Below are 18,323 nucleotides of genomic sequence, written 5' to 3'. Positions count from 1 at the left end.
AAGAATAAGGGAAAGGACCCGTGATATTTTTAATTTTAATTCTTTCGTTTTTACCTAATATTTTGGAACTACTGTTTATATTAATGGATTCAAAATACTTTATGAGATCTGTCGCTTCATCGGTTAGGTTAACATATTTTTTTTAATGTTTAAAGTACTTCTTCTTTTGGAAATCGGACATTGTTACAGACTTGGTACACTGTCATACGACCACTTTTAAATGACTTTAGATAAGTATTTAAATACTTAAAAATTCTTCTCAAAATATCATCAAGATGCATATATCAACCACCTTAATGGCCGGGCGTGTGGCGTTCTCTTAAACAAATTTCTCGATAAATGAATTAGTGAATTACATGTCAACAATTAATTTGAATATTAAATTCCTAATTATAAGATAACAAGTACCAGATACGCTTTACTTTTTTCTTACAATTTGAACCCCCCCCCCCAGGTACGGCCTTGAATTGTACCTCATAGGAAATCTATGATCGTTCTCAAGCCAAACCGAATGAATACTTTAGGTCTGTAAATGTAAAGTAACATCTAGAGTTGCCTATCCATTGCGCCGCGTAATCGAAAGTTTGCGTATTAAAAACAATAATTGGACACTCTCCGAGCCGTGTGGGATTTCCCTTCTTCTCCATGCGTCGTGAAAAAAACATAGTATAATAATTAGAGCTAGGATTTTAATGACCTAAAAAATACACAACAATTCACTAAAAAAAATATGCAAAAATGACCTAACAACCCTAAAAAATGAACTTAAAAAATGACCAAAAACTGTACTTAGATGAGCGAATAAAATTTATTTTAAAAATAAATATTATTATTAATTATGAACAAAATGGACTTGTGAATGTAACCGCTTCCTTATATAATTATTCTGAAAAATCAATAGAAGCATAAATTAAAATAACTTAATGAAAAATATATCATTTTTTTTCACCTGTACGCCATATTATTGTATTGCATAATTAGCTGATTCTTAAGATTTTCAAACAGGAAGCGGCAACGGCGGTCAGATAAAATGTTTTGATATGAAGAAAAACTTCGTTCAAGGTTCAACGTCCACAGAAGTAACAGGGGCATATTTGAAATGAACTCTATCATTTAAAGCACCATACCGTCCGTAGAAAAAAAATCGGCACTAAATTCGCTCACAAAACTATATAAACGGCTTCCTACTGTTGACTTAATTTTTGGCATTTGTACAGTTAAGATCGGTAGAACCACATATGTACGTGTCGAATTCACTACTAAAGCTACTATTGTATATCTAAATAGTTATGGGTTAGTTCGATATTTAATCTTATCGGATAAATCGACAATTAATTATGTTACTTTTCCAATATCAATGGACTGGAGCAGGTAATTGCCTATAGGTACTAACTGGGATTACCTTTACAGTTTACCACACATATTAAAAAAAGCTTAAAATAAACAAAAATTAGTTTAAATACACAAAATGAACGTAATATTCGTAAAAATGACCTTTAAAATGCAATAAAATGAATTTAACACAAAAAATGCAAAAAATGCAAAATAAAAATTACATATTTTAAATTGTTACTGAAACAAATTTAGTGTTTGGTTAGCATTGTATAACACTTGAGAAAAAAAATGTAAAAGTCACCAAAATCCTAGCTCTAATAATAATTATTGTAGAAATGCTGGTAATATAAAACTGTAGTTTGATGAAGTCAGATATGTACAGTAAATAACAGACTTGTATTGGACCTTTGGATTAGGCTTATAGCCACCTCGACTAAGTCTACTCGAATAAGGATCCGGAAAAAACGTACAATTTGTAAGGTAGGTAACTACAAGTTTCGTGTTTTGTAAGCGACCGATCATTTTCGTCACGACTTTATGATAGGTATTTTTGCCGCCATTATAGTGTTTACATATTAAGAATGAGTGTGTTATAATATACCAATGTCCTATTCGTTAATCGTTAGAGGTATACTTATGTAGTTATGTGCTACGATTTCTGTTGTATACTGAATAGACGTACCTATGAAATCATGATTTGTGTAGATATATGTTTTTGTCAAAGCACGCTCACAACCGTTTTATCCTTGAGCAATTGCCCATTGATTAAAATTCCCAAATCATAGATTTTTGAAGACATATCCAAAGATAGAAACTTACAAACGTTTTAGATTAAAAAAAAAATGTTTCTTATTAAATCTACTACCTCCCTTTTTAATGTACCTAGATTATTAATCAGACCAATCCATCCAAATTTAAACTTTAACGGGTTACTTATGAGTTATTAAACTTTATGTAATTATGATAATAATATAGTAGGTATACCTACTAATATATAGTACCTACTACTTAGTATACATACTCATAACTATGACAATTTTTACTTAAGCTATAACTGTCCCACTACGTGAATAGTGAATATTGATTAGATAATGATCATCATAATTAAAAAAAAAAAAACATAGTGAATCAATGAATAATCATCAATCTCTCATAGTGAATTTTGATTAAAAAATATATTTAAAAAATATTCATCTGCGTGGTGATTTAGAATTAAGTGTATTAAAAGTAGGTAAAAAAGCGAAGTTCTCATGTTCTGCACCAATTCGAGTTTGTATATGGACACACACTATACACTCCTCAAATCCCGTAAAAGTCTAAGTGTTCGATAATTGAATAATATGGTCTTGTAGTAAATAGATACGGGAATCGGGAGAAATGAATCAGAATAATTTGAATGAACGCATTATTATAAGGCGGATGAAACAGTAGCCGCTGTGAATCCACAGGTATGTGCGGTAGACAGAGGAAAAAAACGTCGAAAAACTAAAATGGTAAAAAAGCGTCGACGGCGGACGCGTACATAATGTAAATCCGTAAAGGTCGTTTACACCGTGGGAACTGCTTCGATGAGAAAAAAAAAACGACACCGACGACGACGACAATAATAGTAATAATACAAAGCGTACGACGGAGACGACGGCAGAGCGTAATCGACATTATAATAATAACAATATATAGGCATACGCGAGACGTTAGAAACAGACGTGCGCGCGCGAGCGGAGAGAAGAGCACGCGCGTGAGCCGCCGCCTAGATAGATTGCGCGCTCGCGTTTATTGAATCCGTCAAGGCGGCGGCGGCGGCGAAAAGAATATAATATAATATAATAATAATAATAATAATAATAATAATAATATGATATCCATGTGTGCGTGTGCGTGTGCCGCGCACGTACCGCATCATTTTTTTACTCTTAAGCGGCGGCCTCTCCGCGTAACTTCTCGCGCGGGTGTCGGCCGGAGGGGCGCGCGTGACCGGCACGTCCGCGGCGCGGCGACCGTCGGGTCCGCTTGTTCCCACGCCGATCCGTCACGTAACGCGCCCGTCGCCGACGATCCGCCGCGGAGACGCGACGGCCGACTATAATACGCGATCGCTCACGGATCGCTATCTCGCCCACTCACTCGCTCTCGCTCTTTAATTGTGCGTACACTACGCGTTGCATATAGGTAGGTACGTCTAAGTACCGGCACTTGTGGTCGTTACCGATACACTCGAGCGCGTGTTTAGCTCGGTCCGGACCGGTTTCACGAGCGGCATATTATTTATTTATAAACATGCACGCCGGTCGTCACTGCACTGGGTCACTATATCGGTGATCGTTATTTATTATTATTATTATTATTATTATTATTATTATTATTATTCACGATCGCTTCGTTTCGGAACACGGAGTCGTCCACTTTTGATGTGGTTGCGCACTCGTTTCCGGAGACCATTTTTGTGTTTTTTAAGAAAAAACCAAACGTTATGACGCGTCTTGAAAATTATTTTTGTCATTAAAATTATCGTCCTATAAGCCTCAGCCTATGTACGGCCGCAATCCAGACGACTGATCTCGATATAGGTAGGTAGGTAGGTAGTAGTTACCTTACATAGGTAAGTATCAAATAAAAACCAAAAAAAGTGTGTCGACCAATTCGTAGTCTGTTTTACTGTTCAGAGAAACTCTGGTAAATGTAAAAATGAGTTAGTACCTATCGCTACAGAAGACTCTAAAGTATGAAAAAATGTAGTGTACTACTTGAGATTTTTGTACGGAATCATATATTATATGTTTTTAAAAAAAAATGTATTAAGGAGATCATTACGACGGTAAAGTAATTATATTATTATTTATAAATGATGATCGATTTGATTGTTTTTTTTTATTTCCATCGTGAACCTAGAAATATTTGTGTGAGTCCCTCTTGACAATGTGAATTTTGGAAAATTCTGTCTTAGTGAACTCCTATGCATCACGATTCACTGTACAAAGGTACCATGACGATTTTAAGTCTTTAGCTACCTATCATAGTTTTGTTGTATGTAGATTGCCAGAGATCCTCTGCAGATATTCAGTGCATTTCCAATGAACAGACGATTTTCAACAGTAAATATTAAAATAATGGTTTATTTAAGCAAAACCTATAAAAGTGTACAAGTCGTGTCGGCGTGAGTGAAGTGAAGGTGCTCAGGACTCAACGGCTGTAGCACATTTGATCCTGCTGCACTGCGTGCTCCCTTATGAGTGAATCCTGATCTGTTGTCGTGTGTTTCACAAGTGTATTTTGGTCGAATGTGAATTATGACTGCGCATGGCTTTTTTAATTGATAGCCCGCTCGTGGCATCCGCACGTGGCAACTTAATTGTTGGTCGTCGAAACCTTCCAGCTGTATTACAGCTTATATAGGTACTGCACAAGGTTACTACTATCATTGATTATGAATACTAGTGTTTATAATCAATGTCATACTATTAATCGTGTGTATGTTACCTATTTTATCTATTCGTTGTAATTGGTTTATAAATTCGTGGCATCATATAGCCAGCAACAGTTTACTAGTTTAATTTAGGCTCGATCAGTCAATCAGTCTGTCAGTGTCAGCATCTGGACACTATATTTTATATCTATCAATATATATTTTAATGAAAGTCGTGTTATAGTTACACTATTTATTACTCAAGAACGGCAAATTCGACAATCTATTCTTAATTTTTAATATAAATTAGTATTTTTTAAATTTTTTTTGGTTGCCATTGGTCATTGGGTAGATCGGGTATATAAGCATGCATCAAATCAAATGTATGCAAATTGCCTACCTAGGTGGCTGAGTTGCACTTATATAGCCGCTCATCGGTGTGTCCACAATCAAAATAAAAATAAAACATATTATAATGTATGCACCTATCGGAGTCTGCAATCCACCTGAGGTGGATTGCCTTCCTGATAATATACTGCTCGCATTATCACAATCGAGTTGCATAGAGTTGGCATTTTTAACGAGCAACGAAGTGCATGGGATCAGCTAGTATATGTATAGATATGTTAAAATGATCCCTTTGGTTCTATGGCGTTGAAATTTAGCGACTCAAAATTAAAATCATAAATTGGTTTATTGATTTAAGCTAGACTTTATAGAAAATAATAGTTACTCAATGACGGTGAAAATATAGTTAAATATATTTGTCAAATTACATAATAATATTTGTTATTGTGTTAGAAAATGTCCAAGGTGTCATGATTCTATATCAATTTATGTGATTGTAAGTTGGGGCATAGCCGGTTTCCGTCGTGTAAAAGACGTATATACTTTTTCCTTTTCCTCCGAAACCATATAATTCAATTTTCCACGATATCTTACAGCTTTTAAAATCATAATTATTGTAATTCATGTAACGTATTTACTGTACATTTACAACCCATTTACACATATTGTTATACCTATAACTGTTGTTTCCTACATTATTTTATCATTATATGTGGTTCACGAAAACATAATTCACATATTTAATTGGTATAATAATTAACAATAGCTAGGTATAGGCCTATTATATTTCGTTTTGTTTCCTAAATTGGAGAGCAGCAAGGAGCTAGGGGGTCCTAGCTACTACATGTTTATTGTTCCGTCTTTTTCTAAAATATCATCAAAGATATATTTTACGACCGGTAGTAAAATACCAATCGCCGTAGGAGGTAAACAGCACTTTTAAATATTTAAGTGCTGCCTAGAATTATGTTTTAATTTCCTGTTCCCGATATTTCGCTAATTAAATGCATGTGCTCCAAACTTTAAAAATCATAATCATCAAAATAAATATAATTCAAAATCTTTAAGTCATGATTTTAAATAGTCGTTAGCGATTTCGTATTGTGTAGGACACCAACAAAACTGCAAGAACATCACTATCCTTCGAGATTCGACACGTCATCGTTATGGTAACAAAATATGTATATTAAAATATAATATTATTATATGTCATGTCCTATAGAAATATCAAACGTCAACAAATAAAAAAAAAAACCATTCAAAATAAAAGTCTCAACGTTGACTGCCAAGTGTGTGTGTGTATCACAGTTCGATTTTAAATGTCTGGTTTTTAACAGCGACAGGTATGATAGGTATATGGCTATACATAAAGCTATAACCATTACGGGTATAATATTAACTTATATTACAACTGATGTTATTCATACGCCATACCTACATCGGGTGTGCACTCTAGTGATGACCTAAGGAGTATTGTATTATTATTTTTGATAGTGCCCAAAAAAAGTCAAACGCATAGGTATTTTGGTATATAAATGAGATCAGCTAGTAGGGAGTAGTTACGTAGACGAGCATTTAAGTAGGTATAGAAATCATTGTCTTAGCTCTTAATGTAAGAAGTCTAGTAGTCTCCAAAATGATCTGTTAGATATTATTATCAATTATATCGTTATTATCAAATAGGTCAACTCCAAACTCGACTAGGCAAAATTTCATCAAAATCAATGTTATACATTTACAACAAACAATTCAAAAACAGAAAAAGGTTAAGCTAAGATGAGGTAAACGAAAATAGAATTTCTGACAGTTATGATTGTCGTAAAGACCATAAACAAAAAAAAGATTATAGTGTGATTAGTATGGCTTACTTGGCCAATCTAACAAGAACTATTATTTATTGATCGATGGATATGCGAAGATAAAAAATTAATAGATGGATATGAGGAGCGATAAGAGCCTATTCCTATTGGCAATAGACTAATGATGTATTCTACAAGGTATTATGATAATTAATAATACAATTTTATCAGGTATACAAGTTAACTATTATTAACTCTACATAAGTATTTTTGTTTGGTAATGAGTTCAAAAATAATTAAATTACATGTTAGGAAGGTGGGTGTCTTTAATATTTTACGCCATCGTATTGCATCTACATTAATTGTACAATCAATTATAGTGATATACTCATAAGTTATAACAATTTATTTATTTACATTTGGTACGACTGCTCAACTGAAACGGTGTTCAAACTTCTCCATGGATCTAGGATCAAAATCGAATTACGTATTTTTGTGTTGTTGTCAAATACAATCAAAATTTTCTTCTGCAGCTATTATAGACGCCCATGGTAAATAATAAATTCAAATCAATTATTATATTTTATTCATTATCCTCAGTGTACTATAAAGGTAATTATAAATAAATAATAGGCATCGGACTTGTTGTACTATTCTTTAGTTACGCATTGCGCCTGTAGTGGTATACTGAAATGTCTGAAATTAAACTACCTACCGATTTACCTATGCTACATACAATATTACGATTTAAATTTGCTCCAAATACAAACTTCAAATAATTCGATCTAGAGGTATCTGGTATATATTATTTTAAGTTATAATAAAATAACAACATTTTAAAACGAAAAATTCATATATGTGATATATTACAATAAAGACTTAAAGTTAACAAAAAACTTATTTTACAATTTTATATACCTAATTATTTTGTTTGCTTATAATTTTTTTAATACATCGAAGTATTTCTTGTATAGGTAGACACTACACAAATGGTTATTTTTGCCCATTCATCTTTTTGCGTATAACAGTAATAAGTAAGTAAATACTGATTCTTAAATTTAAATATTGAAGCTTGCACGAATATTTAATTCATTGCGTCGAAAAACACAAAAAAATATTTCAATATCAGATTTTAACGCATTTAATGATTTAATTCAATTTTTAGCCAACCAAAGGTGTTTTATGAAAAATAAGTGCATTTTCACTTACAACGCTTCAAACCACCTCAAACAAATAAATTTGCACGTTATTGGTATAAAACCTACGAAATAGTTTATAAAACAATACGTGTTTCGTGTACTTCTTTATTAAAATTATTGCACAAAGTTCATAAATTGATATTTTTTAATACTATTATATTATTTTTTTTTATAGCAATTAAGAATTGTTATTGTATTTTTTAAGAATTTAACTTTACATTCAGTAAAATTATGGATTCAGTTAAAACCCTCCAAGATAAAGATTCTAGTAATACGGTTATTTTGTGGAAAAATGAAATTCCTCCGAATAAGTGCATACCAATACTCGAAAACCTCCACCAATATGGTGGTCATTTATACAAAGGACCCACTGGAATGAATGAACACTTTTCAAATTCAGTAATACAAACGACCGAAGATTTCGTGAATGAAGTGATTGCAGTTTCCGAACGGGCTGTGCGGTACTACTTACAAACGAATAAGTAAATTAGAAACTGATCACTATATACATCTATATTTATTTAAATAGTTACAGAACGTTATCACTTATCTGTAATAACTTATAACTTATACAAAGAAAAACTGAAACTGTATAAATTAAATTAATTTTAAAATACCTATTACAAATTACAATGAATTACTCTTAAGTCACCTTTTGTTATACTTTTAGATTAGGACTTTCAAACTCTGGCGATGAAAATGAAAATAAAGTGATAAATATGAATGCCATACGAGCATGCAAAAAAAGGGCTAAGTTAGATTCCAATTATCATTCATTATTCCTGAACGCTAACTGGCTCAACGAAAATGGAATTTTCGACGACCAAGTAGCCATAGCAAATATTTACGCCTACATAAAACAGTATTGGAACTTAGAAGACAAATACTTATACACGGTTGAGAAGTCATTACTAAAAATGCCTGATATTTCAAGTCACGGCTACAAGGTAAGCTAAATGCACTATTTCAAACCGTTAAAGACATTATGCATGGCTGATTTTTATTTGCAAGTTTTGAGAGCAATTGATAATAAAATAAAATAAATACCAATTGAAACAGAACTTAATCATCTTAATCCAAAATTAAGTATAAGCTTGAAGCTGCGAATGGTCTATAATATTTATTTTAAGGTATCTATTAATATGAATAATTTGTATTGCCTAAACCCTAAGTATAAAAAGTAGCTAAAAATTAAAAAAAAATTTTTTCCCATTGCATATTTTAATCTAAATCTCGAAAATTTACCCCCTCTTCTCATACTATAAATAGTACCAATGTTGACGGTGGTAATATTTTTTTTTCAAATTCAATTTATTAAACAAAAACAATAATAAGAACATTTAAATTGTACATCGCTTTTGACTTTAAAAGAGTTCCTATGCTGACATATTTAAACGTTGCAGGCAGAGTTTTCGGTGTCTAGCAATGAGTATCCGATTCCTCAAGTAACGGTAAGTGCGTTTTTCACAGTAAATGTAACGCATTTAATGTCACTTCCGGCGGTGTACGTAAGTTGATAACATATTTATTTAATTAAACTACCTATACGCATGCTATTATTGTTTAATAAAATATGACGACGCAACAAAGTTATTTATTGACCGACTATAATATGTCATGTGACGTGTATGTGTTGTAGATAAAATATCAGTTGGAGATGGACAGGCATGTGTACGTGGTAGGCAGGCACACATTCAATAAGAAACATTTCGAGCGCCAGTTTAAAATGAAATGTTACTTATACATGGACATCAACAAGTATGCCGGGTGGTTGTCATCTGGACCAAGTCACAGCACTGGCTCCAATTCTTAAAACAAAATACTTTTCAGTTGTTTTTGTTGTCCGTTGGACATGTCTGTTGACTGAAATATTGTATGAAATAAAAAAAAATAAATGTATGAAATATATGGATATTATATTAGGTTATCACATGATTAATATGCGTTTGTTTATATTTATTTTATACTGGGCCAGGAGTCTTTATCCAGTGAAGTGTAGAAGTTTAAATTGCTCTATTTCTTCGACTATAAATAATTATTCAATTACAAATTACTATTATACTTGTATAGATAGTTAATTGTAAGTAAATCATAAAATGAATTATCTTAATATCATTGGGTTAATTTTAGTTTTCAGATTTCAACACTTTAATCCCTTTCAATCCAAATATTAATTTAAGTTCAAAAAATTTTCATTTTTCTAGTTGCAGATATCTGAAAATAAAAATGCTTATAAGTTGTATTATTCTTTCTTATGTATCTTTTATTTCTTGTCAGGTGGCACTGCTGGGAGCCTTCCTTCTCTTTTAATTGTTATTATTGTTAATTGTTATATTCTTTAAGTCACCACACTTACTTATTATACACTGTATGTATAGATTGTAAATACACTTTTATTTAATAAAAAAAAAAAAGAGTATCTTTTTTATCTCAACAAAAGATTTATTTTATTTTAGCATGAAAGTAAATCTTATAGTTTGCAATGTGCATCCTTTCTCTATTTAACATGCAGGGTTGCATACTGTATCTTGTAAAATTATAATAGTTGTATAATATATTCTTGGGCAATAATCAACTGTCGCTTATTTATTAAAAAAACATATATTTTATGTTTTCGATTTTTAATTGCACATAATTGTAATGACAATCGAATGGCATGGGTACTTACATGGGTAATTATTAAAAATAAATGTTATGTAGGTACAACTGTACATGAGTAACATAATTTGCAGTAAACTAGTTAGGTATTTTTTGGTTACTCGTTTTTTTCCCAATAAAAATAACTAATGCGTTAATTTATTCAATGTCATTATATATTCTTGATAATTTGTATTCATTAATTAGTAATTACACATTACCGACAAAAACTTCAAATGACTATAGTTAGACATTTTATTAGACTCAACAGTTCTATTAGAGCATTGTCCGCTGCAATATATTTATTAGTATGTTTGTAAAATACTCAAATAACAATAAGAGTGATAATAATTCGCACTTGTTATTCCTTATTGAATATCGTTCGCGTGCACATTAATAATAATGAAACAACAGAAAACAAGAAAAAACCCTCTTTAAACCATAAGAAAGAAAACGATAGAATTAAATGTTGGTGGTATATTGTGTGTTTGGCAGAAGAGAGGGGAGTCCAGTCCAAGGTGGCCAGAAATAAAAATTTCGGGAGTGTCTACCTAATAAAAGTTTAACTACACTAAGACCTGTGCCGTCGCTGCCACCACCGGCGTGTACGACACATGGTGAAAGGCGGCTATAAAGGCGGTTTTTTACGACCGACAAAGAATTCTGTTGAGTAGGTGGGGAAATAATAAGAGTAAAAGAGAAGAAAAACTTAGATATACATATAGGAGCAAAACAAAAAAATTACCAATTATTCCGTCGTGTCGTCGGGTGTCGTTTTGGTGTCCGTGATTTTTTTAATAAGTCGTAAAATATGATTATATTATTTAAAAAAAAACTACATGGCAGATTAATATAAATGGTGGCTCCGTGTTTTTTCTCGTCCACCGCCGCCGGTCGTTAAACGATATTTTAAGACCGATACTTTTTATTTTGGCTTTTTATATTTTTATTTTTTGACAGCAGTCTCACCAAAAATAAACCTGAACGTATTATTTTTTTTTGTTTTCAATTTTTATTTTTATTTATTTATTGTTTTCTTATATATATATATATATAGGCCCCGTATAGCAATAACAACATCAGTTCATCCAATAACCGGTTGCGGTGACGGGGGGTGGCCACACACACAAAAAACTAAAAAGTGCGCACTCCCCCGACCCAAATACGGTTTTGTGTAGATTTGTCTCGATTTATTTTTAGTGTAGGTTTTTGCACACATCTGCATCTTTTTAATTAGGGACATCGTTTTCATAGTATACAGACTTCCTCCAATCGACGGCAGCAATGGGACATCGTAGGAATAAGTATAAGGCATAAAGAAGGAGCAAAAAAAAATAATAATAGTCTTAATTCGTAGGCTTCCGTAAGACATTTTTTCATGGGTTGCGTCTATGAATGTTTTTTGGTAAAAAAAAATCAATCTGACCGAATTAGTATTGACGATTGATAAAAGTTCAAATACCGCGGTATGCTAGTATTTCTTTTTTTTAAATTGTGTGTCTAATTTAACCACATTTAATACGTTTTCGTAGTGATATAACTATAAGTGGACTATATTAAATGTTTGTAGGTAATTAGGTAGTTGGAAAAATGAGATGTGTGTTTGGCGTTGGAGCGATGACGTCATACAATTAATAAATCCATGTCCAATCACCGTGATGGAAAAGCTATAGCCATTAAAATATTTTAACCAATTTCTAATTGCTCAGTGTTTTTCTCCATATTTATTTTTTAAAATCTTGAATTTTAAAATAAAAACTTTGGTTTGCATGAAAAAAGCAGCTCACAATTATAAAATTTGTATTAATTCTTCAAGAAGATAATAAACCCCACTGGAATTGTTCATACATAAGTTTAGTAATACAAACAAACTAATGGGAGAAAATTAAAAGTAACAATTTTGTCATTTAGAACGCAATAATAATTTTTCTCCGTATTGATCAGTCGGGTTGATCTCATTCCGCAGAGGTAGTGTAACAACTATAAAGTACAACTATATTTTCAAAAATTAACTGGAAGTATTTACGAGTTGAGTTAGAAAGAAAATGATTATTTTGTTTTCTTTAGAAGCTATATAAAAATGTAAGAATAGTAAAAATAATTTATTAATTTATTTTTATTATTAGACAACTGCAGTAAATGTGCAAGGAATTATCACTGGCTAATTTGGGTGAACGAAAAAGCTGTTCTTTCATGTCAATTAAGATATTCAAAATATAACTTACCATAATAATATTGAATTAGTACCTATTTAATACTTAAAACTATTAAACGTTTCTTCATTCCTTTTTAGGGAAAAATATTTTATATGCCACAAAAACAAGTTTTGCTTCATTTTTAAATATTTTTATACTTGCAGTTTAACACCAAAAATCCCATAAAATAAATATAAAAATAAAAATGTAAAATAGTTATGTCTTATACTCGTATGTATTAGTTTTAAGTCGGAAAACATTATTTATGAAAAATAATATTAAAAATATACATAGTTATTCATTTATTGCTGAGGTAAAAAACTATTAAATACTTAACGCACTATGTGCCAATGTCCAATATAGAATACCATTTATATTACTCGTAGGTACATAGACGTATTGGTACTTACTGTAAAAACGTCTCATTAATTGTTTAAACTTGTATAAAATATAATAAAATAACTAAAATATATTCGATATATGAATGAGAACCAGCTAGGGTTACAAAAAATACCAAATAATAAAAATAAAAGAAGTATTTTTTATCATAATCGAACATCATCTTAATTGTAATACGTAAAAAAAAAAAATAATTTACAATCTTCATACTGCATCGTGTATGATAATAATGTATTATAGGTCTTACTAAATCTAACAGACTAAAGCCTATTTCGGTAAGTTACCAACTGTTTCAACAATTCCTTTCTCATTTACTATAGTAATTTAGTTAATTCGTATGTGTAGTATTATACTTATTAAGGGGAAGTAAAATAAATATATTGTACCAACTACCAACAATATTTTACAAGTTCATGGTTTATCATCAATGTTTTAAACAGTATTTTTTTCATTTCCTGAACCATCCTGCTTCTATTATATGCGTATTCACTCATCACTATCTACATATAGAGTTGTATACTAGAGTCGGTACCTATTCAATTAAAACAACAATTCCAAATTTAAACAAAATAAAAACAAAACTGATGGTATTAAAAAATATAGGTGTGTATTTATTTTCGGTGTATAGGTATTAAATGCTGTAAAAAAATTCATACAATCGTCTTTATATAGCTTCTGAAATAATTTTTTTACAGTAATGCAGTCAATAAAATAACCATACCTTTACAACATATAGAATAGAACATAAAAAATGAAAGAAAAACAAGCCGATCCTAACGAGTTTTAAAGAAATAAAATTGAAGATAAATTGTTTTAAAAAAAAATAATAATAATAGGTATAAATAGCGATTATTATAGCGTCATGGGCTCGTAGCACTTGATTCGTATATTATTAGGAATATTATTATGCCGGTTTGTACCTAATAAATAATAATTATTATATATTTTTTTAGAAAAACATGAAATGGGTTTAGTTATGAAACCGGCGTTGCACGAACGGATGAGCAATTTAACACGTAATGCAATGTGTATAGAGAAAACTTCCTTTGATTCGGGTATTTTTGAATCTTTATTTTACGGCAATTAATGCGGATATTATCTGCCGGTGCAAGGAAGGCCTATTTTTTTATCGGTATTACAGTAATAAGAGTATGCATTCGACAATACTTTGGCTGTTTGTATTTATACGTGTTCTTAGATTTTGTGAATTCTGACGTTATTACTTAATTTGTATTCTACAATATGTTATTAAAAAGTGAAACTGATAACGTGAGGTACTTGGGATGTTCACAGTGTAAACGGTGATTTTGAAATTATAGGAATAGACTATAGTTCAAATAGGTATAGACATACAGTACACGCAACACAACACTTTCTATTGTAATGTTAAAATTCACTCAGAAGCCCATCGCAAAATGAGTAAACTATGTATGAATACGGGACAGTAACATTGCAACAAGTGTCAACAACACCTAATTTTCTCGAGATTGCACTCTTCAGTCAAGCCCAGTTTGGAAGGTCGCAAGACGCTCCTCCCCTTTAAAATCGAAGTAACATAAACAGCATTTGTAAAACTATCTTTCATCCTTATACTAGTTTAAACTAATTTTCGAAATTTTATTTTGAAAAAGTATAGCTTACCGACCCCGTAAACTATCTAGGTTAGTTTTGAAATCCGCTCGAAAATCCTTCCACCGTAAATTTCATAACGAGTAAAATATGTATTGAAATTGCCAGCAACATGTGTTGCCAGTAGTCAGCACCTATGAGTACGACAAATAATAAATTTATAAAGATATTATGGTAATTGGATGGAAGCTTGGTTGTGAGACGGGATGGTCTTAAAAGCCCAATAAACCCTAAGAAAAAAAGAAAAAAAGATAATATTAAAATTAACTACAATAACAAAAAGTAATCGGCTGTTGAATTTGAAAAACTATATTTGCACAATATTTATTCCAAAAATACTGTCAAAATCAAAATCTTACCCTAATATTTTTTTTGCTAATTTCAATAGCTATCATTGATATGCATTTTTAAATATTTGATAGGTATATTTTATTAAATTTATGAATGTAAGCTCTCAAGTCATAATTTATATTCATATATCTATTATTGTTTATGCTTTATTAATTATTACCTACATTATTGCTACGTCCACAAGATGGGTTGTATCTGCCTTAGAAACGTACAATAATAATATAGCGAATATCAATACGTTGAACAAAAAGCAGAACCTATTTTGTTTAGTTACCTTTAATATCAGAGCGAATTGACCTAATATCAAACTCATAGGTGAGGAAACTATTAGTGTTTGAGCGATGGGTTTTTACGATACTTAATTTTTAAACGAGTTATGAGCATTAAAGCTAACAACACAAAATAGGCTCTGCCGCACGTAAGTTTTCTCTATGTTGTATGTTTGTAAGACGAAGACAAAACATTTACACATCCTCTACAATATAGAGTCTATGTATATTATAATAGTTCTCTTAATATTGGCGGCCCCGAGGGCTCTCGTTATATTAGTCGTTCGGCCGTCTCTCTCTCTCTCTCTCTCTCTCTCTCTCTCTCTGCCCGATGGCCGTCTCGCTAAAAAGCGGTGGCTGTGAACTTTTTCCCCTTATTATTGTATATATATATATATATATATATATATTATATTGTTAATAAAAACCGGTCTCGGTGGGCCTGCGGCCGTCTCGCATTATGTACACATGTACATTGTACACACACAGACGAAAATCTACACTCGTACACACACATTTATATATTTATTATATATTATTATAATTTATAATATTATTTCACACACACACACACACACACCGATCGTCGCGCGCCTTGGAAGACTGAGGCGTCATATTATACGTACGTAATATATCGTCATTATCGCGCGGCATCATCGTCGGCGCGTGTGCCGCCGTGTGCGGATGAGGCCGGTCGTGAATTATAATATTATAATAATATTAAATTTTTTCATTCCGATTTTTTTTTTTTTTTTAACGACCGATTGCTTGCTTTAATATTATATTACATTATATTGACGAACCCGCGGGCAAATTCGCAACGAATTTTTAAATATTGTTTTGATACCTGTACTAATAATGACAGTAATAGTACCTGTGCATAGGTATGTATGCTTTGTCACAGAGGCGAACAAAAATAGGTTTCTCCCGTTTTCCGAGACGTCTCCCGCCCGGTCCCAGAGAGGTTGCTGAATCGCCGTGCACGACGTGCCGTATTGGTACACGATACCAGTTACCGCGGCGGCATGGCTCTGCGCGTATGAATACAATAATATTACATATTATTATAATAATATTATATTAGACTCGAGAATCCGTTTCTCGTGCGCGCCGCCGCCGCCGCCGCTGCGAGGGCGTGCGACCGGTTTATAATAATAATATTATCATCGTCGTGGACCGTGTGGTTATTATTATTATTATTATTATTACTTCGTCGTGGCCGCGCCGCATCGGTCGCGGGCGCGCGCGAGTCCGAACGCGCGCGCCGCGTGGTGCTGTCTCTGCACGCACGCGCGCGGGCCGTGTGACTACCACGGCGGCGGCGGTCGTGACTCGGTTATCGAGTCTGCGTGCGGCGGCGGCGGCGGCGGCGGCGGCGTATGCCGAAGACGAAGAGAAGAACGAGCGGAGGAAAATAAAACTCCCAATATCATAAGCCGCCCGCGGCGTCCGCCGCTCACTTGTTACACGCGCGCTTAATGATATAGGACGTGTATTATAATATGGAGTGAGTGCAGTGTGCGTATTATACATATTATATTATATTTATTATATATAATATATAATAACGTATGATGTGCACGAGTGTGAGCGTCGTGTATATTATAATAACGTCGTGTTATTATTATTATTATCGAGATTTTTCGAATTTTTTTTTACGAACCATGTATGATAGGACGAACGCAACGCGGCCTCTTTTCACCCCTATCGGACGTCGAGAGGGTTTGTCGTGGGCTTAAAACGCGTTCACTAATTTTTCAACACTATCAGCATAATATTGTGGTTTATAATATTGTACAATCCGTCGGCACAAATATCACTACAGAGTTCATATTACAATATAAATATACAATAGTATATGATATCAAAAACAATCGTTTTACACGTACCAATTACATTGATAATCTTAAGGTCAGTTATTTTGTGTGTAATATATATGTACCAACACTGTGGGAAAGGTAAAATATATAGACGGTAGGTACCAATGTGGTAATATAGATATTCGACCAACACGATACGTGAAGACGATGACTTTGGTCGGTTCGTATCGCGTGTCTTACAAAATAATTTTGTCTCAAATTTTGAATGCTCGATGTATCATAAGGCGCAGTGTTAAAATATTCTCAGATCCTTTCTCGAATCTTGGTCACTGTTGGATACATGGATATAGCATCCTAGATGAATATTATTATAATAAAAAATATGATTATTATCGACAAGGTTCTAATAATTCGAATAATTGGCTCTTATCGGATTGGTTTACTCCTAGATGATTGTGCGATCGGGAAATGCGTCATAGCATACAGTTATATAATTTTTGCATGTTAGGTTTGAATTTAACGAACATTATTATATTTTTTTCCGACGACTACGATTCATGATTACGAGTTTCTTCATAAGTGAGTCCATTGCGTAATCGGTTGCTAATTCAAAGAATATTTTCTTTAAAAGCTTCAAACTAAATCGTTCTTCGAATTTGAAATATTAATTAGTAAGTACAAAATATTGTACCCGATAAATAAAATCAAGGACCTAATGTGTTATACCTACATCAAATGAGCATACGATTATGTGACAACTTTAAAAGTATAATATTATACGAAAAAATTGTAAACGACTTACTATATAATAACAAGTTTGTGGAAGGATTTCATAATTTCATATATATACTACGTACATTTTAATATCATCATATACAAACTATTCTGAACACCAACTAAGCACGCTGACCACCCGCGAACGATGAATACCCACGCGTT

At 32.3% G+C, this 18,323-nt stretch overlaps 1 protein-coding gene and 1 long non-coding RNA gene across 2 annotated transcripts; one reads left to right on the top strand and one right to left on the bottom strand.

The window, feature by feature from the left end:
• Positions 1 to 789: 789 nt before the first annotated feature.
• On the bottom strand, positions 790 to 1,244 carry LOC111027909. Its single transcript, XR_002603857.1, has 2 exons — positions 950 to 1,244; positions 790 to 886 (listed from the first exon to the last, which is right to left on the bottom strand). It is a non-coding gene; the product is annotated as an uncharacterized LOC111027909 (long non-coding RNA).
• Positions 1,245 to 8,314: 7,070 nt separating this feature from the next.
• On the top strand, positions 8,315 to 10,003 carry LOC111027910. The gene is made up of 4 exons (XM_022306411.1): positions 8,315 to 8,566; positions 8,755 to 9,031; positions 9,488 to 9,592; positions 9,724 to 10,003. The coding sequence occupies exons 1-4, from the start codon at positions 8,316 to 8,318 to the stop codon at positions 9,895 to 9,897; spliced, it is 807 nt and encodes a 268-aa protein (XP_022162103.1). The 5' UTR covers position 8,315; the 3' UTR covers positions 9,898 to 10,003.
• Positions 10,004 to 18,323: the final 8,320 nt, after the last annotated feature.

This window comes from Myzus persicae, unplaced genomic scaffold (genome assembly GCF_001856785.1).
Source record: "Myzus persicae strain clone G006 unplaced genomic scaffold, MPER_G0061.0, whole genome shotgun sequence".
In the NCBI taxonomy this organism is placed as follows: domain Eukaryota; kingdom Metazoa; phylum Arthropoda; class Insecta; order Hemiptera; family Aphididae; genus Myzus; species Myzus persicae.
Note: the sequence above shows the minus strand (reverse complement) of the source record. Positions and strands in the feature narration are given on the sequence as shown.

Bases quoted from the DNA above. Each gene is read 5' to 3' on its own strand.
- LOC111027910 (XM_022306411.1), top strand. From the start codon at position 8,316: ATGGATTCAGTTAAAACCCTCCAAGATAAAGATTCTAGTAATACGGTT. The intron at 9,032-9,487 runs GTAAGCTAAATG...TAAACGTTGCAG, and splicing joins TTTCAAGTCACGGCTACAAG to GCAGAGTTTTCGGTGTCTAG. The intron at 9,593-9,723 runs GTAAGTTGATAA...TATGTGTTGTAG, and splicing joins TGTCACTTCCGGCGGTGTAC to ATAAAATATCAGTTGGAGAT.